Raw genomic sequence first — 25,265 nt, 5'->3', positions numbered from 1 at the left:
TTTTAATGAATGATCTTTGTATCACATCTACACTTCAGTCCATACTTGCCTACTCTCTCATGTCCACAGGAGAGCACTCTCTCCCTCCCCCTGGGAAGCGTAGTACATTTAAACATTATTAAATGAATTCTCTGCCCAACCTCCACATTTTAGAGCAAGCTCTAGTAGCCAGATCTGTTTTAAAATCAAGAACTACAACTAAATCACACAGTGTCACTATACAGGTCAGTAATAGCAGTTACCTTATGAACTCTATATCCCAGTAAGAAAGGGGATCATACTATAGTTTTACCACTATTTTTAATACACATTGAACTTTTTATCTGTTGATGTTTCTTATCTGGTTTTAGGAGGTGCTGCTGCCCACCTTTAATTTATCACCAAAGCATTTATCAGTAATACAGTTAAAACAGAAACATTTTGAATGTGTTGCACTGCATGTCAGTTAAAGTGGTGCTCCTAAATTTTGTGCTGGTATTCCTAAACATTTCAGCAGGGAGCACTACTGCTACTAGTGGAAAAAGTTAGTCTGCAACCCTGCATCAAAGGCCTTTATTGTAGAAGACATTGTTAACTAAACACAGATGTGAGAGATATTTTTATTTGAGTATTTTCAATATTCAGATGAAGTAGAGTGTGACAGTTGCCAAATGGCTTCTCTAGCAAACTTAATCTTTGTAGATTGAAAGCCTTTTGTAAGTGAGAGAGAATGAGGCCTCCTTCCCCCTGTTGGCCCCACAGCCTGACCAGCTGCCAAACATCTACTGAGAGAGAAGAAAACACATCCTCCTCTTCTCCCCCAGAGGAAAGATGGCTACCCAGGAATGCAATGGAGCCTGTTGAAGCTGTAGCTTGGCTCTCCTGGTCCTGCTTCAGAGTTTTGCTTTCCCTTTTCCTTTTTTTTTTTTTTTTTTTAGTTTCTGTCTCGACCTCAGTTTGGATGTGCAGTCACTGTCTGGGGGAGCATGTGTATGTGAAGAAGCTGTTAGTAATAAAGAACATGTTTGTGAATTCATGATCAAAATGTTGGTTTCAGCTTAGATCAGTGCATTAAACGGTTAAGAGGCTGAGTGCAGTTGCATAACCATTATAATCCTCTAACTAGGCAACAGTAGCTTAATCCCCCAGAGTCTCTCTCCAGCTCCATTTAAACCTATTTTGATTTTGATTTGTGGATGACAATGCTCACCTGTGAGTGGTTTTTGGTGTCATTGGCTCGCTTGTCTTTCTCTCCCTCCACTAGGTGGCAGATTATTCTATGAAGCGCTGTATAGAGGCTGGATTGTGGACAAGCGGAGGGAGGTGGACAAAGGACGACGCTACAGAAATAGACGATATGCGCATGATGGAGACCTCCTAGGGATTGTAGGATCGGCCCCTGATTTTCTTCCATCTCCATTTTTTTTTTCCCCATTTAGGAACTACCTGAGTTTTAAGCCCCCTGTACTCAGCAGACCAGGCTAAAAACACCAGTGCGGAGCAGCAATAAACAGACAGATGATCAATCCTTGGCGCTGCAATTTTCAGTGCAGAGCCTGCAGGAAGTAATGTTTCGCTGATGACAAACATTTCTCAGTGTTGACGATATTATGCCACTGTGGTTGGCCCCTGGCAAATTGGTTCCTGCAGTGTCTCTTGCCAGCTAAATGCATGTGTTGTGCCATGACCCTGGTTTTGCAGATGGAGTTACATCCTTCAAACTGGTTCTCCTGAAAAAAAGAAGCATCTTTTAAGTGACAGCAAAACAAACTGAAACAAATTGAAAGTTAAATCCAGACAACACAAAGAATACTGAACCAACAACGTCTTTGGGCAAAAGTCAGTTATGTACCAAATCCAGTGCCTCAGTAGGAGTCATCTGCGGAGTGTGTTATAGCTGCTTAAAATTAATAATGTCAAGTATGAGAGAAGCATGACTGACAGATCAATGGTAAACATTTCAAGCGCTCCAGTTGTGATTACTTGGATTTGGTTTTTTTTGCCAGCATTTGTCAGGCTGGAGTGAAATTACAGTCTAAGAGTAAAAAGGTTAGGATTAAAAGGTCTTGGGTCACATGCACCCTCCAACCTTTGGCTTTCAGACTAGTGAAAGCCAAAGGTTGGTGATCTGCATATGACGAATCATACAGGGCTCTCATAGGCTCGTTATCAGGAGAGGATGCATAATGGAGTATGTGTGGGTGGATAGTCAGTTAGCTGACTCACAGTTGTCTGCAATGAATAGATAAAGCAGATGTTTCATGGTGGCAGCTTTTGGTGCAAATGTTTTCACTTTTACATGGCTATTGACATATATTATTGTATCATTACCTGATCGTTTCCGGTCGTTGTTGTGCCTGATAGGCTATCAGAAGAGGCCCTTCTTTCTGCTCCAAGTATAACGAGAGTTCAAAAGTCAAATGCAGACTAGGAGCTTACATGTTTTGCTTTGAACATATTGACAGTTGGTGTCATTTAGGCATCTCTTGAAAGGAAGTACGAGATTGGTTTTAATAAGTGTTGTGACCATGTGGCTTTCTATAAAGTATTCCTGGTGTTGTCTGGAGAGGCTTACAGGAGCAAGTGTACTAATAATCAGGCTACCTTCTTCACATCTGCTATTAACAAGCATCTTTGACAACCAGATTTTTTTTTTCTAATGTCTAATGTTGCCTTTATGTGGGGTTGTGTTTACCAAGTTCACAAGAAGAGTCTAAATGAACGCCCCTGTCTTGTGGTATTCACAACCTCGTAAGAGGAAAATTTCTAAAAGCTCTGAGTTCACGAGTCATGACTTGGATGGTGATGTTTTCAGAAATGGTGGAGACCATGGAATTTCATTTTTAGTCTGACAGATTTTCTCTGTAATTTTATATGTCGGGCAAATGCTGATATCTTTTCTCTGTCATTATTCTTTGCATTTCCTACATGACGTTACCCGTTTGCTCACTTGCTAAATCATTAGCCTCAATGGCTTGTAGACGCTGACATGTTGCTGTTGCCTCGCAGTGCAGTTCTCATATTTAACCGCTTGTACACCAAGAACAGCGTATACACAACTTCCCATGTCATGACCACGAGCTTGTGAGTTCCATTTGAAGGCAGCATAAGTCTGCAGACAAGCATGTATAAATCCACCCAATATACATAATGCCTGCAGAGTCATAACAAAAAATCACTGTAAAATCGACTGAATTTCCACAAAACAACAAACTACAGGTGTGCATTAGAGCTACATCGATAAGTCTATTAATACATTGATTGAAAGAAAGTTAACTGCCAACTATTTTGATGATTAGATGTCACTTTGGGCTCTGGAAAATTGTGATGGACGAAGTGATTAATCATGAAAATAATCAGCAGATTAATGAAACGAATCTAAAAGATGCAGCTCTGTTGTGCACTTGGCTGCATTGGTTCATAATTTCCTCTTCTATGACCAAATCAGCCTTTCATAACAGTTGTCAGTTTGTTTATTTTAGAAGCTTGACATGAGGAAAAGCCGAATAATGAGCTTGAGACAACAGGTCATGATTTTCAGTATGTGACAATATAATAACTCAGTATCTATTACATGATAAAGCATCTAGCTTTAAATGGAAACATGTATTAGAGGCAGAGTCAACCCAATTTTATGTGGATATTTATAGCAATCTTAGATGCTGAGTTTAAATTTTAATTATCCACATTCAGGTTTTATCTGGGTGTAAGACGCATGGTAATGTAAGGTGTGAAGAGCGCACAACATTTGTCACTTTACAAGTTTATTATTCCCTTGGACTTTATTTTACCAGGCATTCACATATGAGAGCCTCAAATTTCAACTAGCACACAGCTGACAGTGTGCAAATCAGTTTATCTTTTAATACATACAAGTTTTCATTTTTTTCTGGTTCAGTGATGCATATATTCTTTACCAGTTTTCCATCTATGCCCAGTATCTGAAGTCACAACCACCAGTTTCTTCATACAAGTGCTCTGTGCAGACTGTTGTTAGTCAGTTGGTTTAAGTTCACAATTCTGGGATCTACACCTGAGAAGGAGTTAAAAAGCACCAGTATGGAGAGGAGGAGGGAAAAAGGGCTGAGCTCTCTGCAAAGACTTTAACTGTATATTTGTGTACAGTAAGGAACTCTCTGCATCTGAATGTGTCCAGCACTTTATATTTCTCTTTTCAAAATGGCAGAAGTTTTAAAAAAGAGGCCGGGTTGGAGTGATTAAAGCACTTGACTTCATTATTCTTACCAGTCATCAAGATTGTTTATTTTACAGGCAGGTTTTAGCTGAGCTTGTGTTTTGAATGGTGTGACATTTTGCTTTGTTTCACTTTCGTTTTCTGTTGTTTGTTGACTTTTGTGTCACTTTTTTTGCATTTAAGGGTTGTGCCAGATTTATTAGGCTTCCAGTTTAACTGTAATCATTGATAACAATATTCTGTATTCAACAAGACAGTCAGAATCAGTGTGAAAATCTGCGACACCATCAGTCAGACTGTAGAAATTAAGATACCATGTGAATGACGTACAATACTGTACATGTGTTTATGACTTAAAGCTACTGTGTGATGCATTGTTAATTCTGCACAGCACCTTGTGTCATCTCACTATTTCACAGGTTTACGTCTACAGAACTTTACACACAGTGCTGGTGTGGGGCAGTTCACATATTATACGTATCATAAATACTGTAAACATAAACAGAGGTATTGTAAGCAGTGACGCTAACACAGTGTGCTGTAGTTGTCTTTATGTGTTTTGTTCGTTCGTTTGTTTTTTGTCCACAGTGACTAATCAACTATGCAAAACAACTGTATGGCTTAAGCTGTTGTACTACCTGTGGCCGGTGTCTTAACTTCCTAAATTATTATAACATTTCCGAGTGTAAGAATGAGACTTGGTATAAGGATGTCTTTGACAACACTATGAGCTTCAGGAACATTATGAGCTAGTTTCTTGTCATTAACTTTAAGCTATGGTAAGATTTGGTTTCTTTTGCTGTTGTTAGAAACTCAAATATAAAACCAGTGCTTAATATTTGTGTCTTGTTGTCAACTACTACAGTTCTTTGAAGACCTGCAGTAATTTTACAAAGGGACCCTTTGACATTTAAATTTGAGAAGCCTAAAATGGCGCCATTGTTAAATCCTTGCTGGGGAGTAGCTGAATTAACATTACAGCATTACACAAATTTTATAAAGCCATATGTTGCTGCAGAGGGGGGCTGTGTCAAGTCTGTTAAATGAATATAACGTTTCTTTTGTACGTTTAGTTCAAGTCAATGACAACATGCTTTAAAATAATTAAACATACTGGGGAAAGAAAGAAGTTAGCTTACCTCTGTCGCCTCGCCGATTTTCATCTCAACTTGAAGCTAGCTTCTGGAGGCTACATTAGCCGCTACTAGCATAACTCAAACGACTCCCCGAATTCTCGGCGGTCGAGTTGTTGGTAATGTAGGCGCCAGGTTTGCGCGGAATAACAAAGACAATATCTCTTTCTGCGGCATGGATTTTGATACTTTGTTTTTTGTAACTGTCCATCATTAGTTTGACAGTGTTATTGGAGCACAATGCTGAATTGGTGGAATACTGCTTTAGCTGTCTGTTTTAGGGGCAGGTGTGTTAACTGTCAAAATCAGTCAAATTAAAACAATGACTGGGAAGCTGTCCAATTGTGTCATTCTGGTGTAACGCTATAATAACATACGACATACTTAACTAATATTAGAAGTTTATTGTGGTTCACAATAAATACTCTTATAATGACACAGTTGTAAGTTGTCTATGAAGAGCTTTTTAAATATTCAAGTGTTGACGCACAGCACAGTTCAGGTAACATTCACTGCATAAATCTACAGTATACTGAGAGGCAGGTTAGCATTTCTGTGGCTTCTGACATGGTGAAACATCCTTAAGATAAAGTGCAAAGACACAGAACTGTAGATCAGCTTCGAATGCTGTGGTGTCTTTGAACATGATAAACTGCTTTAAATGTTTTAAGTTGATACTTTTTTCAGTGAGGGTTTCAGTTGTCAAGTCACATTAAAATGCAAATATACATTTGTTGATTGGTCACAACAGGGAATACCTGGTTAAAATGGAAAATGTGTATTTCAAAAGGCAACACGATTAAGACTTGAGGTGGTTGAAAGACGCTGTTACACACTGATGGCTTGATTAAAGAATAAAAATATTCAATGTACTTAGTGTTGTGAATTTATACATTATTCACTCTGTGTTCCATAATCATTAAAAGGAATCAAACTACATTCACATAGCTACCTGTTACATTTTCAAAAGCAGCAAGAGGCACTTGTATGTAGAAGTGAATTAACATGGCACAATTCCCTTTAGGGCAATTTCCCACCGCATAAGAAACAGTCCCAAGGCCACAGGGGGATTGTTATGCTGGGGCTTAAACCCTCTGCAATATTGCTTTCAAAGGCTGCCTTACTAAAAAAGCTGGAAAGTCTCTTATTTAGCTAAAGATATCTTATTGTCTGTGTGTTATTGTGTCGCTGCCATCAACTAACAAGAAGTCATGATTGCGTTTAAAAACCCTAAAAGTTAAAAATGTATACATAACTCCACTTATTAAAGTTGATATTGTACTGTAAAAGATCATGATTTTCAATTCAGAGATGTCTCCTGGCTTTAAAAAGGCACATTATGGAATAAAGAGACAATCTTTCTAAATTATAACCACTAATATGTGAATGATTTTATGCACACGTCCTGACAGTTTCCCAAACTAATTTCAGCGACGTTGTGAAAACAGTGCAACAGTAGTGCAAGAAGTACTTGAGAAGTGGATTTTTTTTTTCCCCCAAAAAAACATCTATAGTCTTACTAAAGCTTCCTGATATAAAGTGTTTGAGCTTGCTCCTCATTTTGGACTTGGACCCTTCTTGTGCCTTTCTGTACTGGCTTTCTATGCGACTTGCTCTTTGACAAAGGAGAGTTTTCTGTGGAGGAACACCTCGACGTGCGGCCAGATCTTGTTGGTTTCTGTCCCAGAAAAGGTCTGCAGGACACCTTTACTCCTGGAAGGACGAAGAAAGACAGAATTGGCTTTTAATGTATGCGTTGCCGTAAAGCATTATTTACAGCAAATAAAACACATTAAACAGCAATCAAAGTCAGATATGTATTATTTTCATCCTTTAAAGCCAACACTCTCTATTATCTTCTGTTCTCAGTCTGCAGTTTCATGTACTTCCATCAAATGATGAACTGCCTCTCAAACACTGTGGTAAAAATAAAGTGGGACACTAGCTAAGCACATCCCTGTGGTTTGAGGGAACACAGAGTAATATGTTTTCCTGTCTAATTCCTCCAGAAATAGCAATTATGATGCATTCACATTAAAACTGGGTCCACAGCCTCACAAGTCTTGTATTTGTACTTTTATGTTTCTCGCTTGCATTTTACTGATTCCGGTAAAAACTGAAAGACTTTAATATTTGTGTACTGATTTAACTCTTGCAATGAAGGGAAAATAGGTGTTTGCACTCTTAAGCTCTCATTGTCCTCTTGGAATGTGGTTCTTAAGCAGTTTTCCTGTTACGAAAGCAGCTGTGAGGAATGTGAAGGGAGGACAAGGGCCAAGGTCAAGGTTCAGTAGGATTTGGTTGCAGCCTTTTAGCTATATTAAGGCATTTCAGCTCTCTGTGCAGCTGTGCAAAATAGGTTACTTCAAAAAACAAAGCCTGGATGTCATCAACACACATACACAGTAAGTAGTAGGTGGAGGCATATTTAGATGTTTCTGTACTTTCCTACCTGTAGTACTCTAAGACAGGCTCTGTTTGGGTTTCATAGGCCTTCAGTCTACGTGTGACCGTCTCCGGTGTGTCATCGTCCCTCTGGACCAGAGGCTCGCCTGTCACATCATCGAAACCCTGGAGAAAACAACATGCTGTGATTTACTCTTTCTTTGCATGTTTTCTGGAAGCTGACAAATGAACAGCTTTGTTCACTGTTTTTATACCAGCTAAATAAAAAGGAAATGTCATATGATACAGAAAAAAATAATAAATGCGATAGAGTTGCTTGAGGCACTGTAACTTCCACCCACTGTACTAGTCCACAGCCAAAGCTTTGTCCAGGCCAAACCCAGACACAGCACAGAGACCGGAATGCAAACCCTGCTCTAGAAACACAGCGTCGTCTCTGATTTTAAATCAGTCGCCCAAGACAACAGAAGAGCAAGTATGGGCCCTGTTTCAAAGCAGACATTCTGACTCATCATAGCAGGAAAAGCACCGGTGTTACTAATAACATTAACGGTGGCTCTGTTCTATTCAAATATCCCAGTAAGTCATGACAGTGACACAGCATTCACAATACCAGGACCCTGGACCTGCAAAATGGATTTAACCATCATTAATTTTGTTATTTACACCCATGCTTTTCTAACTGTGACATTTTAAAATGTCATGAAAAAGGTCTAAATCTTACTTAGCTTGTAGCAAAGTGGATTTCTGTCCTCTATATCACGTTTGTCACCACATGGGTTTGTTTTTCTAAGCTGTGTGTCTGTGTGTGTGTGTGTGTGTGTGTGTGTGTGTGTGTGTGTGTGTGTGTGTGTGTGTTCTGGGGCCTGCAAAAACATTTACAGTGACTAAAAGTCTGTCTACAGGCATGCTAGTGGCTCTGCGAGGCTGTACTTAGACATTGAGCTAAGTGCTAGCATCATAATCAGCATAGTAACATGCTTACCAGGTTATGTTTGACATCTTAGCTTAGCATGCTAACACTTGCTGGTAAACACTTAACACAAAGTATAGTCAAGGCTAATGAGAATGTCATTAGTTTTGCAGGTATTTGGTCGTTAACCAAAATACACATTTTGACCTGCTGGTGGTGCTAGAGGAATAGTCAGGGGATCACCAAAGTCAGTAGGCTTCACCCTCTGGGGACCATGAATGTCTGTGCAGAATTTCATGATCCATTCGATAGTTGTGAGATATTTCAGTCTGGGATAGGGGTAATAACAATGGAGTAGGTCATGATATAACCCTCCGCTCTTAACATCAACAACATTTATCAGCGACATCCTTCCCTCGTAAGCCTATCAGTCTACCTCTTCTATATTTCAGCAGGAGATGTTGCTATGAAACATGCATAGACAGTGACAGTATCATCAGATTACTCTGCAAGCATGCACAGTCCCTAAAGAGTACTACCAAGGCTAAGGGTGACAGCATGAAGGTGGTAACCCAAAACCTGCATGAAATGAATGATTCACATGGAGCAAGAGTCCTGCGGGATGTCTGCAAGACCTGATTGAATTCATGCCTCAAATAATTCAAGCTGATCTGAAAGCGAAACTCAGATGTCTGGTACAAGGAACAATGAACCTAATGAAATGACCAGAACTTTGTTTATGTCATGTATGTTGCTTATAGAACTTGAAGAAAGAAGAAATACTGGCATTTTTAACCCCTTTACCAGATAGAATTTATCCCACTTTCATGGCTGCTTGTGTCACATTGTTCTCTAAAACAGGACTGTGAAGAATATACCCAGGCCAATAATTAACTATAAATGTGTTGCTCCTACAGACGGTGCAGGAAGTGCAGCAGGGACGTGCTGCAAATCACTGCCACGGAGAGAACACGTGACCACGGGTACGTTAGCTATCCATCAGTTAGACAGGAACAGGGGCTCAAAACCTTGTCAGTGTGCACAACGGAAACAAAATTAGCAATATAGAATCTTCCATATCTTTGCTATATTATATATAATACTTAATGATATACCAATCAATTCAGCCAATCAGGGGAGATCCTACACCATTCCCTATTCCCTCAGTAATTTCCATTTAATTGGCAATTTTCTAATAAATGTAAAAATAAATGTGGAAAGATTGAAAACAAAAGCATTTGCCTGCAATCATCAGAGAGCTCTGTAGTCTCTGTAGTCATGGAAACAGATGCAAAATGCACAAAAGACACTGACAGTGAAACCTGACTTTCATTAGAATGCATAATTAAATAATGGATGACAAGTGGATAATGTGAAAATGATGATACTGAGACTCATTCTTGCTCATCCATGTTAATTTGTGATCCTCCCAGCGTTCTCATGGCTCTTTAAAAACTACCAACAACAGTTTGTGAGTTCACTACAGTTAAAACAAAAATAAAACTCACAGCCTTCCTATTAAAACTGCATTACTAGCTGCCAGTTGCTCGGTTTACAGGTGTGTAAATGCACTAGGTGACAGCAAAGGTCCCCACTTGGATTTTCACAGCTAACAAATGGCCTGTTGTTTTATCTTCCAGTCTTTCCCAGTTTTGCAGTCAGTTTTTTCTCTGTTTATGCTGCAGGCTTATATCTTCCTCATTACCATGTTGTGTCTCTTGTGTCACTGTTTCGTAGTTTTATGTCTTTCAATCTGTCTTCAAGTAATCTCAATCTTGGGTTGAATTCTAGTGGCGCTGGGCTTTTTTTTTCCCTTTTTTTAATCTTGTTATATCACACTGGCTTCTGGGCCTCATATTTTCAAGTTTAGAAAAACCTGAAGCAATTCACTAACCTCAAATAGACAGTGGTCTTTATTTCTTAGCAGAAATCTGCCGGCTGTCAGCGCAGTTTCTGTCATGACAATATCTGAAAACCAGAAACTGAAACAGTGAAGGATAACAGGTAAGAGAAAGAAGTACTCACAGGGACTTTAGGCGGGTTGAAATCTGTGTTGTAAACTCTGCCACTGGGAAGGTGAGTCCAGCGAGACGTCAGCCTCTGTTTTATGGTCTGGAAAGGTACATTGAGGTTGATGACTGTGTCCACACTGCAGGCTTCATCCAGAGCGTCAGCTTGGGATACTGTTCGAGGGAAACCTGGAAGGGAGATAGATAAATGGAGGAAAGCAAGGTAAAGGTACGGGGAAAAAAAGAAGGGTGTGATAAATAACTGTACCAGCATTTGAATTAAACAGCATAAGCACAAATGAGGTCAATTAAAATATTCCCCTGAGAGCAGACAACTAAAAGCATCAAACACAAGGCTCTTAAAGTTAAAAATAGTTGCATGTGAACGTAACTGTGGCTACATTTAAAAGATCAATGAATTATCTCACAGTTGTTTTAAGCTCTATAACAAAGCATGCTGATGATGTGTTTTCACCAGCAATCCTTTCCCATCAGATAGGAGCCGGGACACAAACTAACCATCCAGCAGCCAGCTGTCCAGTCCTCTCAGGTCACTCAGGATGAGACGAGACATGACGTCATCGGGTACCAGCTGACCCTGATCGATACAGGACTTCGTCAACAGACCCAGTTCTGACACACACACACACACACAGACAGAGAGAGGATTCTGTTCATACTCATTACAAAATTGATTCTTTTTTCCTAAACAGCATTTTTGAATTTTGACTTCATAAAGGCTACTCACAATTAGCTATATCTGCTTGCCAAAAGCACCTGACGAAATTGATGTTCTACCAAAAAATATTAACTTCTGGACGTTTTTAGCCACTTCAACTCTGCCACTGTTCATAATGTGTCCCTTTTTTTAAAGACATCCAACCAAGAGTGTCCAAACACTGTTCAACACCACACAACTGTATCGTAGAAAAAAGACAGAGAGAAATGCGTTTAAATGATGTACTGAACATCTGGCATATTTTTATTTGAGGTATCAGTGCAGCTTTGGCTCTGTAGGTTTGAACATCTACCTCAGTATAATCACATACTGTGACTACGAACAAACAGACAAATATGTCTGCACTGTGACACAGTGAGGGACTTTTCGGGTTTCAGGGGTTAAGACTTGATCCTGTCCCTTTGACTTTAATTGGTCAGAGCGCAGCTGAAGACAGGAATTTCCTGACACGCCTTGCAGAAATGACCTGACTGCGCTAAGATACTGTTGCGATGTTACTATGAAACAGAGCAAAGGGTAAAACTGACTGGAGAGCCCGAGGCTACATATAGGAAATAACCAGGATTTCACACAGAAAGGATGTCATTCTGTGTTGCTTTGACAAACATCCGCAAATAAGATGCTGTTTCCTTTTGCATTTAGTAAATGATAAATATAACTGCACACTAATGCTCTTTGGGCCTGGAAAATGAAGCCTGAACAAGGTTTTTAGAAAGGAGATGCATTGTTGCATGGCGACCAGCAAAGTGACAGTTTAGGAGGATTTGTCTGTTGGTCAGTGGTGGAATGTAACTGAGTACATTTACTCTAATACTGTACTTTAGTACAAACTTGAGGTACTTTAATAATTAATATTGTACTTTCTACTCCACTACATTTGTCTGACAGCTTTAGTAACTAGTAACTTTACAAATTTTGACTTTTACACAGAAACATACGAACAGTTTGTAAAATATGAAGTTTTGTTTCAACAATCCAACAGTTTATGCAAGTCCAGTTGAAACGATTAGCTGATTATTCAATTAGTCAATTGACAGAAAATTAATTGGCAACTTTTCTTATCATTTAAGTCATTTTGAGAGTAAAAACATTTTATGGTTCCAGCTTCACAAATGTGACGATTTGCTGATTTCACTTTTATTTATTTTAATAATTTGGTCACACTATAAATTAAGGAGCACATATTAATATTATGTATATTGGCTCCTTTTTTTTGTCATTACAAAGCACTTATTAATGCCTTATTCTAGGAGTTGGGGGTTAGGGTTATTAAGATCGTAATTCATGTACAAGAATTTCCTTACTATCAGTAAGCAGTAATTAGGAGGTTATTGAGGAAAACCTTAGTTAATGACCAAGTAGTTGTAGAATATAGTCATGCAGAATAAGACATTAATATTTGCTTTATAATGAATAATAATGTCACACTAATGACATTTCTCACTATTTCCAGCAGATTAATCCGTAATGAAGATAATCAGTAGTTGCAGTCCCATCCAAAATAGTTCAAGATGAGCTCCACCTCAACCAACTACAAAAGTAAAATCTAGCCTTTGCATTAATGCAAGAGTAATAATAAACTAATGATATAATATCTAACAGTATATTAGTCACAGGTGACTTATTTCTGCTTTGAGTACTTTTACTTTTAATACTTTAAGTACATCCTGATAAAACTTACAGTATTTTGCTTAAGCAGCATTTTCACTGCGGGACTTTTACTTGTAACAAAGCATTTTTACAGTGTGGTATTAGCACTTTTACTTTCGTAAAGGATAGTTAAGGTTAGTATAAGATTAATACATTTTGAGAGTTTATATGCAATCCTCCCACCCAAAAAAAGCTTCTCTAATCTTCAGTATAAAAGGTTGGTGAGGCAGTCTCAGGAAGTGGAAGGTCACTGGTTCACATCCAAGCTCTTTTTCGGAAAACGGTAAAAAAAAAAAAAAAAATCTGCTTTAACTGCCAGCTGCTCCACTGGAGCTGCTGGGCTGCCACCAACACAAGGATTTAGTTCAGCTGAGGAGCCTGAAAATGTTTGCATGTGTGCAGTATGACAGTTAACAGGGTGTGACGAGACCTGCATGTGTGCATAAATAAAGGTTTTAATTGTAGACTCCAAACCACACTTTAACATTGCATTACTGTCATGAAATTCCCCAACCTAGTAGTTCCACTGCAGCCATAAAAGCAGGCTTGCAGCAGTCTTCCTTATCTTTACGCTGTGTCTTTATCTTTATTCAAGGTGATACTCAGGAACACTGGCCTTCTTCCAAAGTTCAGGTAATGTTGAGTTCAAGTGTTTCCAGTATAAACATAAAGCAACAGGTTCTATAACCCTGCTAACCAGTATGACCTTGATTATGGGGTCTTCTAGCCAATCCCACTCCAACCCTGCAGAATGTAAGAGCAAGATAAGTAGTGAAACTGAAGGAGTAGAGTTCTTCTCATGCTGTTTTTCACACTCCAGTATAACTTCCTGCTGTTTTGCCGTTTGAGTCTAAAACTCTGTTTTGAGCACAACAACAGCTTGTGTGTGGATTTTTTCTAACAGCGCACAACCTCCAGAAAACCAAAACCTTACTGTCTTTTTGTTCAACAGGTAATACACCCACACCTGAAATGATCTTATGTTGCAGCCTGACTTCTAAAAATCATGTTGAGCTGTGTAGATGTAATTTCAGGTCACATTTATGTTTTCTTAAGTATATGTCTGAGGTAGGACACCGCTGTCTTACCGGTTTTGGCGTTGATGTTCGCCCTCAAAATGTCCCCACTAGAAATGTGCTTCAGTCCGAAAGTTTTGGTTATGCGCGCAGACACCGTTCCTTTCCCCGACCCCGGAGGTCCCATAATGACTGCACGAAAAATCTTATTAAGTGCCATCTCTGGATATTAATTTCTTACGAACACCGTGGCCGTGTACTTCCCATGAAAGCCCTCTCTGGATGCACCACCGCGGCTGGATCCGAGCAGGTACACTTTCTTTTCCAAGAAAGTGCGCAACGTAGCCAGGAGTGGGCGCGTCTTCTGCAGTCAGTCTCGACTCTCACTGGACCTTGGCGTTTATTTCCCTGTGCGCCGCAGAAACCGAGGGAAGAGGAGGAGGAGGTGGAGGAGAAAGAGGAAGATGATGATATCCGCGACCAGCACAGTGCAAGCGGGGGCAGATGAGGATGCAGTGAAAACGAGCGTCTTTGTATGCCGTGTTGACAAACTTGGTCGCCTGTGTCACTGTTTACAGTTTACTGGAGATGTATTTATTGTATAACACGGTTATGTAATTGGTCTACGGGCGGACAAAAGCTTGGCAAGGTTGCGGTGATTAATCCCTTCCGAGCCTCGATCCTCTCAGCAGACAGACCTGCAGACTGGCAGGCAGGCTGTGCTGAACAACCAATCTGCTCTCTAATGTTCAGCATCCAAAATCATTTTGATGGGTGTTAAAATTAGTTAACTAATGATTGCACTTATTACTGATCTAAATAACACTTAAATGTCTCAGGAGACAATAACTTTTGGGTTAGATTTCATCATTGTGTCAGTCTGTGTATTAAACTTTCAATTTGACTCACTTCAATTTGCTTTATTTTCGTAAATATATCCATATTAAAGAAATGGACAAGATACATTCCTTTCAAATATTGGTAGTAAGAGTTGTTTACACTTTGATCACGTTTTGTGCCTTTAAGAGCAAATATATCGTTTAACCACGCCCACGTTGTTTTGATGAATGGGTGTCTGGTGCCATCTAGTGGGAACTTGTAGGAATGCACCCCTTAAAAAACACATTTTTGACCCTTCTAGGACGCCCTATCTTCGCCTCCCACCAACGTCTTCCTGGACAAACACACGTGGATTTCCACTGACGCCAGGCAGAAACAACAATAACATGGCCAGCCACGGTCTCGCATACGATGGCTGCAATTTCTTCAGACAGCGGCTGGTTTTATCCACACTCAGCGGGAAGCGTGTTAAAATAAAGAGCATCAGATCTAAAGATGACAACCCCGGGCTGCGCGGTGAGTCGCTGCTTCTGCCTGCATGTGGCGTCGCAGTTAGCTCGGCAGCTAACGAGCTAGCTGTTACGCAGTTGGGAGTGTGTCGTATCACTGGGCGTAGGAGGTGGAGAAGCGATGGGACAGTAGTGTAAATTCGGGATAAATGCAGTTTTACTTCATTGCACATTGTTGTGTCGCAGTTTTGCTTGTATAGAGCGCTGAGCTCGTGCGCCACAGGACTCTGCCTCATATTATTGAGGGACTTATCTTGACATATGTAAGCGAGGATTATAAGAAGTTTTCTCTGTAGATGGAACAAGTCTTAAATCCTCTTGTTTTAGTTCCATATGTTGTGGTAATATAAAAAGAAGGCATTAGTTAGCCCTAATATAGGTATGCTGGTCTGTAACTCAAGAAAACGTGGCTGTCATCCACAGAGCAACTGTTGGAAGATGTTCGGTTTCACTAACTGTTTGTCTGTCTTCTCCAGATTTTGAGGCCAGCTTCATCAGACTGCTAGACAAAGTGACCAATGGCTCCAGAATAGAGATTAACCAAACAGGTGAGTGTTATAATTGGGATATGACTGTAATATTACCTTTGTACCAGACTGTGCGGTTTATCTAATTACTGTTTACTGTCAGAGGGTTGCAAAGTGCTCCATTGCAGCATTGCTCAACACCAACAGATGGACACCCTGAATATGAATAATAGGCTTCCACCTTAAGTTATTTAGTCTCTTCCACAGTGTTTTTGTTCAGTTCACTCGTAGTTATTTTGCACCTCATTTTTGCACTTTGTCCATGTGACATTGATGTTAGTTAGACAGTTAGATAATATGACTTCAGTCTTTTCCTGTACAAAGCTTCAGCTGTCTGCTTTAAGAAGCAGAAAACGTCAGGTTTTATTTTCTGTCTGTTGTGGCAAAATTAGAGCTGCAATGATTATCTTATTAGCAGTCAAGTGTTCAATTAATTGGCAACTATTTTGATAATGGAATAATCATTCTGAATCATTGTCAAAGAAAAAAAGAACTAAAATTTCTCTGATTCCAGCTTCTTCAATGTGGATATTTTCTGGTTCCTTTCCTCAATGACAGTAAACTGAATATCTTTGGGCTGCGGACAAAACACTTAAGGACGTGGACTGTGGGAAACACTGATTGACATTTTTTGCCATTTTCTAACATTTTATGGTGCACACATCTACTCAATTAATTGAGAAAATAGCAGATTAATCAAGATTAGAAATAACTGTAAGTTGCAGCCCTATGCAAATTCTTCCATTTTAGTTCAGTAGCTTCATGAAACCATCCACTGTGTTCTGGACTCACTCGCTGTCCTTATCTGTCTGTCTTTACAAGGTACCGTGTTGTTCTACCAGCCGGGCTTGTTGTCTGGTGGCTCTGTAGAACATGACTGCAACACGCAGCGCTCGATTGGCTACTACCTGGAGGCCCTTCTCATGCTGGCTCCATTCATGAAGACCTCTGTGAAGGCCACACTAAGGGGAGTCACCAACGATCCTTCTGACCCGACGGTGAGGACACACTACACATGCATGTGGTCAGCTTGTGTAACTGAAGCTTTTTTTTCCTGGAGAACTCTTTTTATAGTAATTTCTGGGTAAAATGTACACCTCTCAAATCCAAGTGGACACTGCCCTCTAGTGCCCACATCATTACATGCAAGTATATGTCAGATCAACAATGTTGCCGTGGAAAGTTGACGTCCTTACAGACCGTACATTTGACATCTGAGGTGACGGTCGAGTTTTAGAAAATACGCAATAAATTGTAATAGGTAGAGTTCATGTTTTGGAGTCACTTCAGAAGTTTGTATATTGACCTGAGAAAGTGTTGAAATGCTCGGTTTGTGGTTCACATTATGACATTGAATGCAATGCCAATGCAGTCTGTTTTCCTCATTGTCTGACTCCTTGTTGTTTGCATGTTTGATATATGTTATAGCACAGAGGTCTGAGCCACTGCATCATCCCTATTTTTCCTCTTTGATATGAGCTACCCTGTTTAGTGTATAATATCAACAAACCACAGATGAGAAAGCAGCAAGAAGAAGAAGCGGAGACAGTGGAGAGAAGTGTTGCCATGGAAACAGTGAACAGCGTCTCTGTTTGTTGCTGTGATGAGAAATGGTCCATTATAGACTCCCTTCCTGGCATCCTTTGGCAAGATCGCTTCCATCGTGACCTCTTGGAAGGACACAGAAGCATATTTTTAGGATTTAATCACGCTGTCTCCTGTAGGTTGACCTGCTGAAGTCCACAGCCATCCCCCTGATGAAGAAGTTTGGCATTGATGGAGAGGGCTTTGATCTGAAGGTGAGGACACAATGGTGACCTGTTGATAAACTTGATAGAAAGTGACAAATTCAAACATATATAAATATGCATGAATATAAATTAATTGTAGTGCTGCTGCTTGAAAACAACTCACTTTCTCTTTGTTGCTGCTCCCTCAGGTGGTGAAGAGGGGGATGGCACCTGGTGGGGGAGGAGAGGTAGTTTTCACATGTCCCGTCCGCAAGACCATCAGACCCGTGCAGCTGACTGACCCTGGAAAGATCAAGAGGATCAGAGGAGTGGCGTATCCTTGTCAGGCTCACAGTCGTGGCCTTTTCATCTGTAAACAAAACTGAAGTGATACAAATGGTTGTATAAAAGCCTGCTCACAGTTTAGTCCCATTGTGTTGTGTCTGTTAGGGCTGCAACTAATGATTCTCTTCATCACTGATAAATCTACTGAGTATTTTCTCAATCAGTGCATTGTGTGTAAAATGTGCATGAATAGTGATAAATCACAATTTCTAATATTCTTTATGCACTAAAGTCAAACATAACAGCTTCAAATGTCTTGTTTTGTCTGAGCAACAGTCAGAAAACCAAAGATCTTCTGTTTATAGCAATTTACAGCAGCAAATCCTCACATTGGAGAGACTTGGATGAGATCATTTTATGCTGTTGTATGAGTCACCAAAGGTCCTTCACAATCTACACCCAGATATTCGGTGCGAGTTTCTCCTCAGATGGCCAACAGGATAGTGGAGTCAGCCAGGGGCGTCCTCAACCAGTTCCTTCCAGACATCTACATCTACACCGACCACATGAAAGGAGCCAACTCTGGCAAGTCAGTATCGCAACATGAATCTGATTACAGCTCCACTGGGAAAAAATCCTGCACACTATTTATCATTTGTATTCACAATGTTTCAGTCCTCAAACCTTCATGAGGTAATATTCATACAGGCAAACAACAGCAGTGCCACACAGTACTGTGTGTACATATGTAAATATATATGTATGTAGGCTGGGAAAAAACACCAATCAGAGCGCTTAAGCAGCACCTCCGAGAATGCATACAAAGTCAGCCTGCTTTCCTCATTGTAAATCAGAATAGTAAGTTTACAAAAAGCAAAAGATAAACTACATAGATACATATCTTCTGATTTGAATACTTCCACACACAGGGCTGAGTCTAATCCCATAGAGGATGACTGTGTCAGAGACAGAACTATGTTGTCTAAAAATCTCAACATGGGAACAAGAATCATTATAGTCAAAAATCCCCAAGCATAAAAATGTCAAATATAAGAACTGCTTTTTAAATAATTTATAAGTACAAGTGATCAACATTCGGCTGTATTTTTTTAGTTCTTTGACAGTCAGAGGAGTCTCAGGCAGTTGTTGATTCCTGTTGTTCTTGGTGGCTGTCACTACAGTTTAAAATGTAAAAAGAGTTTTAACCATCCCAGCTTATTCAGAGAAAGATAAAAAAGAATTAATGTTGGTTAACTACAGGTCTCCAGGTTTTGGTCTAACCCTGGTGGCAGAGACGCTGAATGGCTCCTTCCTCAGTGCTGAGATGTCATCCACACCGCAGGGGCAGGGAGACCCTGTACTACCAGAGGACCTCGGCAGGAACTGTGCTAAACTGCTCTTGGAGGAGGTGTATCGGGTAGGTACTGCAAAGACCCTCACATAGAGTACAGTGGTGTCAGTGTTGTCGCTCGTTAAATATAAGATCCATGGTTTCAAGTGTCTGGTCTTGGAAATTAATTTTGGATTTTAAAATGTCTCTACTTTAAAATCCCCCTTTCATGGTTTAACAGGTTCAGGCTGTGAAGACTAGATGCTTGTCAGACAGAGGCACTCAGTCATACTCAGGAATCTGGCCAACATTTGGAAGAAACGGGTCCAAAAATAGCATTTTTAATTGAAAAAGGAGGTCTTGAGGTTGATTTGCAATAGCCTGCAATGAAAATGTACTTCATGTTGTTTTGGCTTTGAGAGGCACCAGACAAAATAAAACTAGTGAGGTTTTGCAGGTGTCTGTGCTTCAGTTGCTCTAATACTGCACAGATCTTTCATCACCTAGCTCATCTGCAAAGCAACTGCCTATCCTGTTTCATTTGTTTCATTTCATTTGTATAATTCAAGCAGGCACAGTTAGCTGCCCATACTCATCACCAAAAGCTCTGATAATGGTAACACTAATGTATTATTGGGTATTTTTGGAGGGGTATTTTTGTAAGCTTGTGTGCTGAGAAGTCACTTTTATTGCACTGTGGATTACAGTGAAACTTAATCTGTTGCCCCTTTTACTGTTTGGGTAAAGGGTGCAGTATTATACTTAAGTTCAAATTACTCATAAATCAACTTTTTGTTGTTTGGTTACTGTGCTGGAAAATATCCCTTCATCACTGGAAGTTGATACCAGGCCTGCTCACAGCAGCTGGAGAGTCTGTTTACAGCCAGTGGCTGGACAAATCAAAAGTCTTGGGAAATACCTGACATACGCAGGAGGGACACGGTAGAATCTGAGCAACAATGACATTTGCTGCCCTTGTTTACCCACATTCCCTGGTAATCACCGCAGTCTGGAATTCAGCTGAGAAACTGTTGACTTGACTCTGTGGGCAGAACCGCAGTGTAGAAAGCAACTGAAGGGTTTTTCCAGTCAGATCAAATATTTTGATCAGGTTTTTTCTCAGTTCCGTTAAGATGGACAATAAAGCCTGTTGTGTAGGTGGTTTGTCTGTGTGTTGGAAAAATTAGCTGTGACTTGACTGTGACTGTCAGCCAGGGCTTTGCATGGGTGAGTGAGTAAATACAGCAATATTTCAATATTAGAATATACTTCATTCATCAAGTCAGTGTCAAACTTTTTAAGTGGAGACGTCAGGTAAGGCCAGTGTGTGAAGACAAAGAGATCAATTTTAGTAGTTTGTAACATTAAATTATTTGTAATAAATAGTAAATAAATAACAATTATGCTCTGTCTAGGAATTTATGTGTTTAATGTCAGATGTATAAAGAAGGTTGTAAACGCCCAAATAAATGCATTGTGTTAAATATATAAAAGAAAATAAGTAAATTGTGAAATAATTCAAGAAGAAACCCAACTCATTAATACATTAATATGAACTCTTATTTTGCCAATCTTCAATTTTTAGTGGAGTTAATTTCATGATAGAATTTTATTTGAATTTGTTCAATTTGTCGAGGGTGTTTAAGATGCTTTGCTCAGCCAGCGGGGGCTAGCTCTCTGGCTGACATTTGGCCGTAGAAATACATGTTTCTTTAAAGGAAATGTTAGAGTGGATTGAAGGCCAACTTTTGGGGGAAAAAAAGCCATTTTTAACAAAAAGAATAATAAAATGAAAATGAACTTTTGAATGTGAATGATTTTAATTTGTTTCTAAGTTTATTAGTCTATTAATTATTGATATGTTTATTCATTTCATAATGTTTTAATCATTTATATGACATTGAACCGTTTGGGACTCTGTTGAAATCTACCTCTAAGTCACAGATGTGTCTTTGTAGAAGTCAAAGGTCAGTGATTTCAGTCACACCAGTGTTACAGTTGATTAGGTGAAGGGTCAGCTGAATAGTGTTCATTCAAACAGGTTTGATAAATGAGGAGTTGTCCAGTGGAGATTTACAGTTGTGTTTTAGGCCACAGAACAACTCTCACAGTGTCTTATTATTTTATGCTTCAGTGTCTGTCTACCTTTGTTGTTTGTAAGTGTGACTTAGAGTCCCTGCTGTAAAAGTTAAACAGACACAAATAATTTCAGATAGTCACGCAGGAAAAAGAGCTCACTTCATCAGAATATGTCCAATTAGATCCAGTGATTCTGTGACTTCAGTTTGCCTCCACATGGCTCTGCCTCTCATAGGAGCCATGTGAGTCCAGTTAGCTGGTCAGGGTAGTGCTGATTAACTCTGAAACAGGAACTTTGTTGGGTGCATCCTCTTAACTCCAAGAAACAGAGAGGGTGGCTAACAGTGCTCTTTAGCAGCCTTGGAGGCTGGTGGATTTTGTTCCTTTTTACCTAAAGCCACAGACGCTGGTAGAGCAGGTCGATTCAGCAGTTTGGGAACTGAACAGCATTTGAATAACTGCTGATTTTAATACCTAACTGTAGCAGGAGGACAGGGCGATGGCTGCAGCAGAGAAGAGAAGGGATAACACCAGAGTAAAATGGACCTGTGACTCTTGTGCTGAAATAGTTAATTTTTGAAAAAGGAGACAAGAAATTTGCCTGATTCACATTAAAGGGCATGGGGGCTCTGTACGTGTGCTTCTGTTTGTTTTATGGTTAATCAGTACAGTGTTCTTGTAGTAAACCAAAGCTACTCGGTGGACATTTTGTTTTTGGAAGCAACATCAACACTGGACATGACCTGATGTAAGTGGTGCGCTCTTGAAATGTGGTCAAGTTTTTGATGTTTAGTGATTTTGACTTTTTTGGGTTTTGTCAGATCTGGACTGTTTCCGTGTTGTTTCTGTGATTCTATTCAGTTTCAGAGCTACAAGGCAAGAAGCAGACCACAGTGGTTATACAACTAGTCTGAAGATATTCAGGGAATCTGTTGACCCTGGTATTGATTACAAGTTGATTTTCCTTTTTAGTCCAAGTACTGCTGTTGAGGCGTCTAACTAAATCCAGAACAACTCATGTTCGGTAAGAATGGTGTCGAGCTAGGTTTAAAACTCTTGGCCATAACTCACTGCTTTCTTCACTGTTAAGTTAGCAAATATAAAATATAGATTTCTCCTTTTTTTTTTAATTTCACCCTGTTGGCATCCACTCAGTGTTATGCTATTCATTTTTACAGATTTAAGTCAAGCACGTCTGTAAATGCTGGAAAGTTAATCCTGGCTTTGACATTTTATTGCATCACAGAACTTGTTGGAGTGCACCCATGTTTTTTCACTTTGTTGAGAAAGGGGGTTGCCGTTTGCTCGGAGGATTCAAGGGACTTTTCGATGAGGCTGCTGGCCTCTTGGGGGATCTTAACCGTCTCATGTTTTCTCTGGATGGCTGGGCCTAAAACTGGCTGTCAGAAGTGGTGTTAATATGCTTCATTTCTCGTGCTTAAATGAAACCGCTCCCTGAAAAGGTGATGCCAAACAAAAAGTGGAAAACTAGGAACTATGAGCAAAGATCTGAGCTGTTTAAACTTCTGTAGCCCCTGAACTGCAGCACAAAAAGGTGAGGTGCTCAGGCACAGTATTATTTCAATAATCGACTTTAGTAAGACCTCACTTCGTCTCTTGTTCTTAATGACCACGATTGAGTTTTCACTTGAGGCACATTGAGTTAAGTGTGCAGTAAAATGTGGAGTTAAATATGACAAATTCATTCATTAGTAGGAAGTATAGAAATGATAGAGGGTTTTTTTTTTCTTTGTAAGCATACCAAGTTTTATCTCATCCACTTGTAGAGGGAATGCAGTTACAAAAAAAATCTCTGGCTCATCAACAATTTAGACAATGTCACCATAGTTTCACCATGATTTCGTTGATATGATTATGTAATTGAATCATATTCCTGCTGACAAGCTGTCACAAAGCCATAATACTGCATGACTGGGCCACACACATACATAGAATGGCTGCACAGTGCAAGAAACTGTGCCTGTGTGGCTGCAGTTGAGCTGTGGCCTCAGGACCTCGTGTTAGTACAAGATGTTGAGTGGTAAAAGTCATAGTTAAACCGACTGGACAGCCATTTTAAAGTTCATTTGGTCTGATAAATTCTTGGGTGTGTCTTCCTGCAGCATGGCGAACAGTACATAGCTGTTGTCGAGTAATCAGGAAGGCATGTGATCACTTGGAGAGAGGGTCCTCTGTTTGTGAAGAAAAGGGGCACGTTAGGCAAAGGGCTGGCACTATTCAGGAAAAATAAGAGGGAAACATCTAGGATGGTAACTTACAGGATATATGAATTTGTAGAAAGTGCAACTCAAAGCCAGAGCCTGCAGCAACAGGCCAGGCATCTTGTCCTGGACTCCTCCTCTGACTTCAAACCACAGCAAAGCTGTAAACAAGCTTTCATACATGTAGTTCTGGGTGTGTGTTTGTCTTCGCTTTGGATCAAGACCAAACCTGATTCACTTGTTTTCTGTTAATCTGGGTTTGACTTTGAGACATTGCCATCCTAAATTTGTTTCCGGAGACGAAAAAAAGTATTGTGTGTCTCGCCTTAGATAATCAATCCCCTGCCACTGGGTTGATGAGTTCTCCATCTTCACATCTCCACCTTCATGACGTGTTTGTGTTGTTTTTGTTGCTGAAACACTGTGCCCCTCCTCTTTATCCGTTTTAGGGTGGCTGCGTGGATTCATCCAATCAAAGCCTGGCGCTGCTCTTTATGACCCTTGGCCAACAGGACGTGTCAAAGGTTCTGCTCGGACCCCTCTCCCCATACACGTAAGCTGCGTCATTCAGTAATAGACACAGAGCTCTCTGCCCCTCTGAACTTTACAAACAGGCCTTTGGCTTATTCATAAGTTGTTAAACAGATGCACTTTGTCCAAATGCAGAATGCACTGGACCTAACATTTTGTTATTCTTTTACTTGTCCAGTCTTGGCAAGTGACCGTGTTCCAAAGTTCTCATCCCACTGTAGGGCACGAACTGCTGTACAAACAAACACTGTGGCTCATCAGTTTGTTATACATGAGCCTCACTGTCGTTTTACTGGTTGGAACTGAAAAATAAGAATTTTAGTCAGTAAAAAAGGAAGATATGGTTGATTTTCTTAAAAGAAAAAATAATACAAGCCACAAAGTATAATTGCTTCAACTGTTTTTGTTCCCCTTCCGTTTTTCACATGCATGCATTGTCACAGGACTTCAGCAGCTGTGCATTCACGTGGTCAGTGTGGGCTCACGTGTATTTAGAGTGTAAGATGCATTTTAACTCCATTTTTTACTTGTAAACAAACTGCTTGAGATGTATATGGATAAAGGAGAAAAAACAAGGAAAGCATGGGAACGCAGAGTTGATTTCAGATGTGGTCGTTGTCACGAATGAGGAGCAAACTATGAACTGTCCATTTTCAGTTATCATGGTACCGGTGCTGTGTCCCTCTCAAGTACAGTACTATGATAACTGAAGATTGGCAGTGCCATCACAATACACTCCTCCTCTGGCTCAGGTAATGCAGATGTGGTAGTGTTTATTTTAAATTATTTTTCTATTTTTTGGTCTCTGCTTATAAATGTCTGACATCCTAGCTTTAAGAACTGAAGATAATGTGCATGAGAGGGAAAAAATGACCTGAAGCAGACCCAGGACGCTGTGCTCTGCAACTCCCAGTGTATATTGTTTATAGACAGCAGCGTATTTCATCATATTACTAATTTCTTCCCTCTCTCCCCCACCCATCTCTCTCGCTGTCCCTCCAGGATCGAGTTCCTCAGACACATTAGAGATTTCTTCCAGATAATGTTCAAGATTGAGGTTCAGAAGCCTTCAGAAGATGAAAGGAAAGGGGGAGACAAGGTCCTGATGACCTGTGTAGGAGTCGGTTACAGCAACATAAGCAAAACCCTTAAATAAAATAACTATTTTTTTT

General features: G+C 39.9%; 3 protein-coding genes across 5 annotated transcripts in view; 2 read left to right on the top strand and 1 right to left on the bottom strand.

Moving 5' to 3' along the window:
* Positions 1–7,064, top strand: part of cdc37l1 (cell division cycle 37-like 1) — an 11,570-nt gene extending 4,506 nt beyond the window's left edge. The window contains exon 7 of one of the 2 annotated variants that reach the window (XM_041959951.1): positions 1,244–7,064. In XM_041959951.1, coding sequence (XP_041815885.1) covers positions 1,244–1,360 — 117 coding nt within the window. In that variant the 3' untranslated portion in view covers positions 1,361–7,064. Of the gene's footprint in view, positions 1–741; positions 846–1,243 lie in introns of those variants that run through there. The other variant, XM_041959952.1, reaches the window with a different exon arrangement.
* Positions 5,692–14,530, bottom strand: ak3 (adenylate kinase 3). Its single transcript, XM_041959954.1, has 5 exons — positions 14,113–14,530; positions 11,155–11,268; positions 10,652–10,824; positions 7,760–7,878; positions 5,692–7,020 (listed from the first exon to the last, which is right to left on the bottom strand). Exons 1-5 carry the CDS (start codon positions 14,258–14,260, stop codon positions 6,909–6,911), a joined length of 666 nt encoding a protein of 221 aa, XP_041815888.1. The 5' UTR covers positions 14,261–14,530; the 3' UTR covers positions 5,692–6,908.
* Positions 14,476–25,265, top strand: rcl1 (RNA terminal phosphate cyclase-like 1). Of its 2 annotated transcripts, XM_041959949.1 has the most exons (10): positions 14,476–14,573; positions 15,182–15,396; positions 15,866–15,937; positions 16,739–16,914; positions 17,641–17,715; positions 17,856–17,980; positions 18,395–18,520; positions 19,192–19,348; positions 24,012–24,115; positions 25,096–25,265. In XM_041959949.1, the coding sequence occupies exons 2-10, from the start codon at positions 15,267–15,269 to the stop codon at positions 25,247–25,249; spliced, it is 1,119 nt and encodes a 372-aa protein (XP_041815883.1). In that variant the 5' UTR covers positions 14,476–14,573; positions 15,182–15,266; the 3' UTR covers positions 25,250–25,265. The 2 variants fall into 2 exon arrangements, with proteins under 2 accessions (XP_041815883.1, XP_041815882.1); XM_041959948.1 differs by lacking the exon at positions 14,476–14,573 and having other exon boundaries at positions 15,179–15,396.

Source organism: Chelmon rostratus, chromosome 19 (assembly GCF_017976325.1).
Source record: "Chelmon rostratus isolate fCheRos1 chromosome 19, fCheRos1.pri, whole genome shotgun sequence".
Taxonomy (NCBI): Eukaryota; Metazoa; Chordata; class Actinopteri; order Chaetodontiformes; family Chaetodontidae; genus Chelmon; species Chelmon rostratus.
This window is presented reverse-complemented; position numbering and strand designations above follow the sequence as displayed.

Coding starts and splice junctions, on each gene's coding strand:
- ak3 (XM_041959954.1), bottom strand. CDS start 14,260: ATGGCACTTAATAAGATTTTTCGTGCAGTCATTATGGGACCTCCGGGG. Junction 11,269..14,112: donor GAACATCAACGCCAAAACCG/GTAAGACAGCGG, acceptor TGTGTGTGTCAG/AACTGGGTCTGTTGACGAAG. Junction 7,879..10,651: donor TCAACCCGCCTAAAGTCCCT/GTGAGTACTTCT, acceptor TGTTTTCTCCAG/GGTTTCGATGATGTGACAGG.
- rcl1 (XM_041959949.1), top strand. CDS start 15,267: ATGGCCAGCCACGGTCTCGCATACGATGGCTGCAATTTCTTCAGACAG. Junction 17,716..17,855: donor GAGAGGGCTTTGATCTGAAG/GTGAGGACACAA, acceptor CTGCTCCCTCAG/GTGGTGAAGAGGGGGATGGC. Junction 17,981..18,394: donor AAGAGGATCAGAGGAGTGGC/GTATCCTTGTCA, acceptor ATCTACACCCAG/ATATTCGGTGCGAGTTTCTC.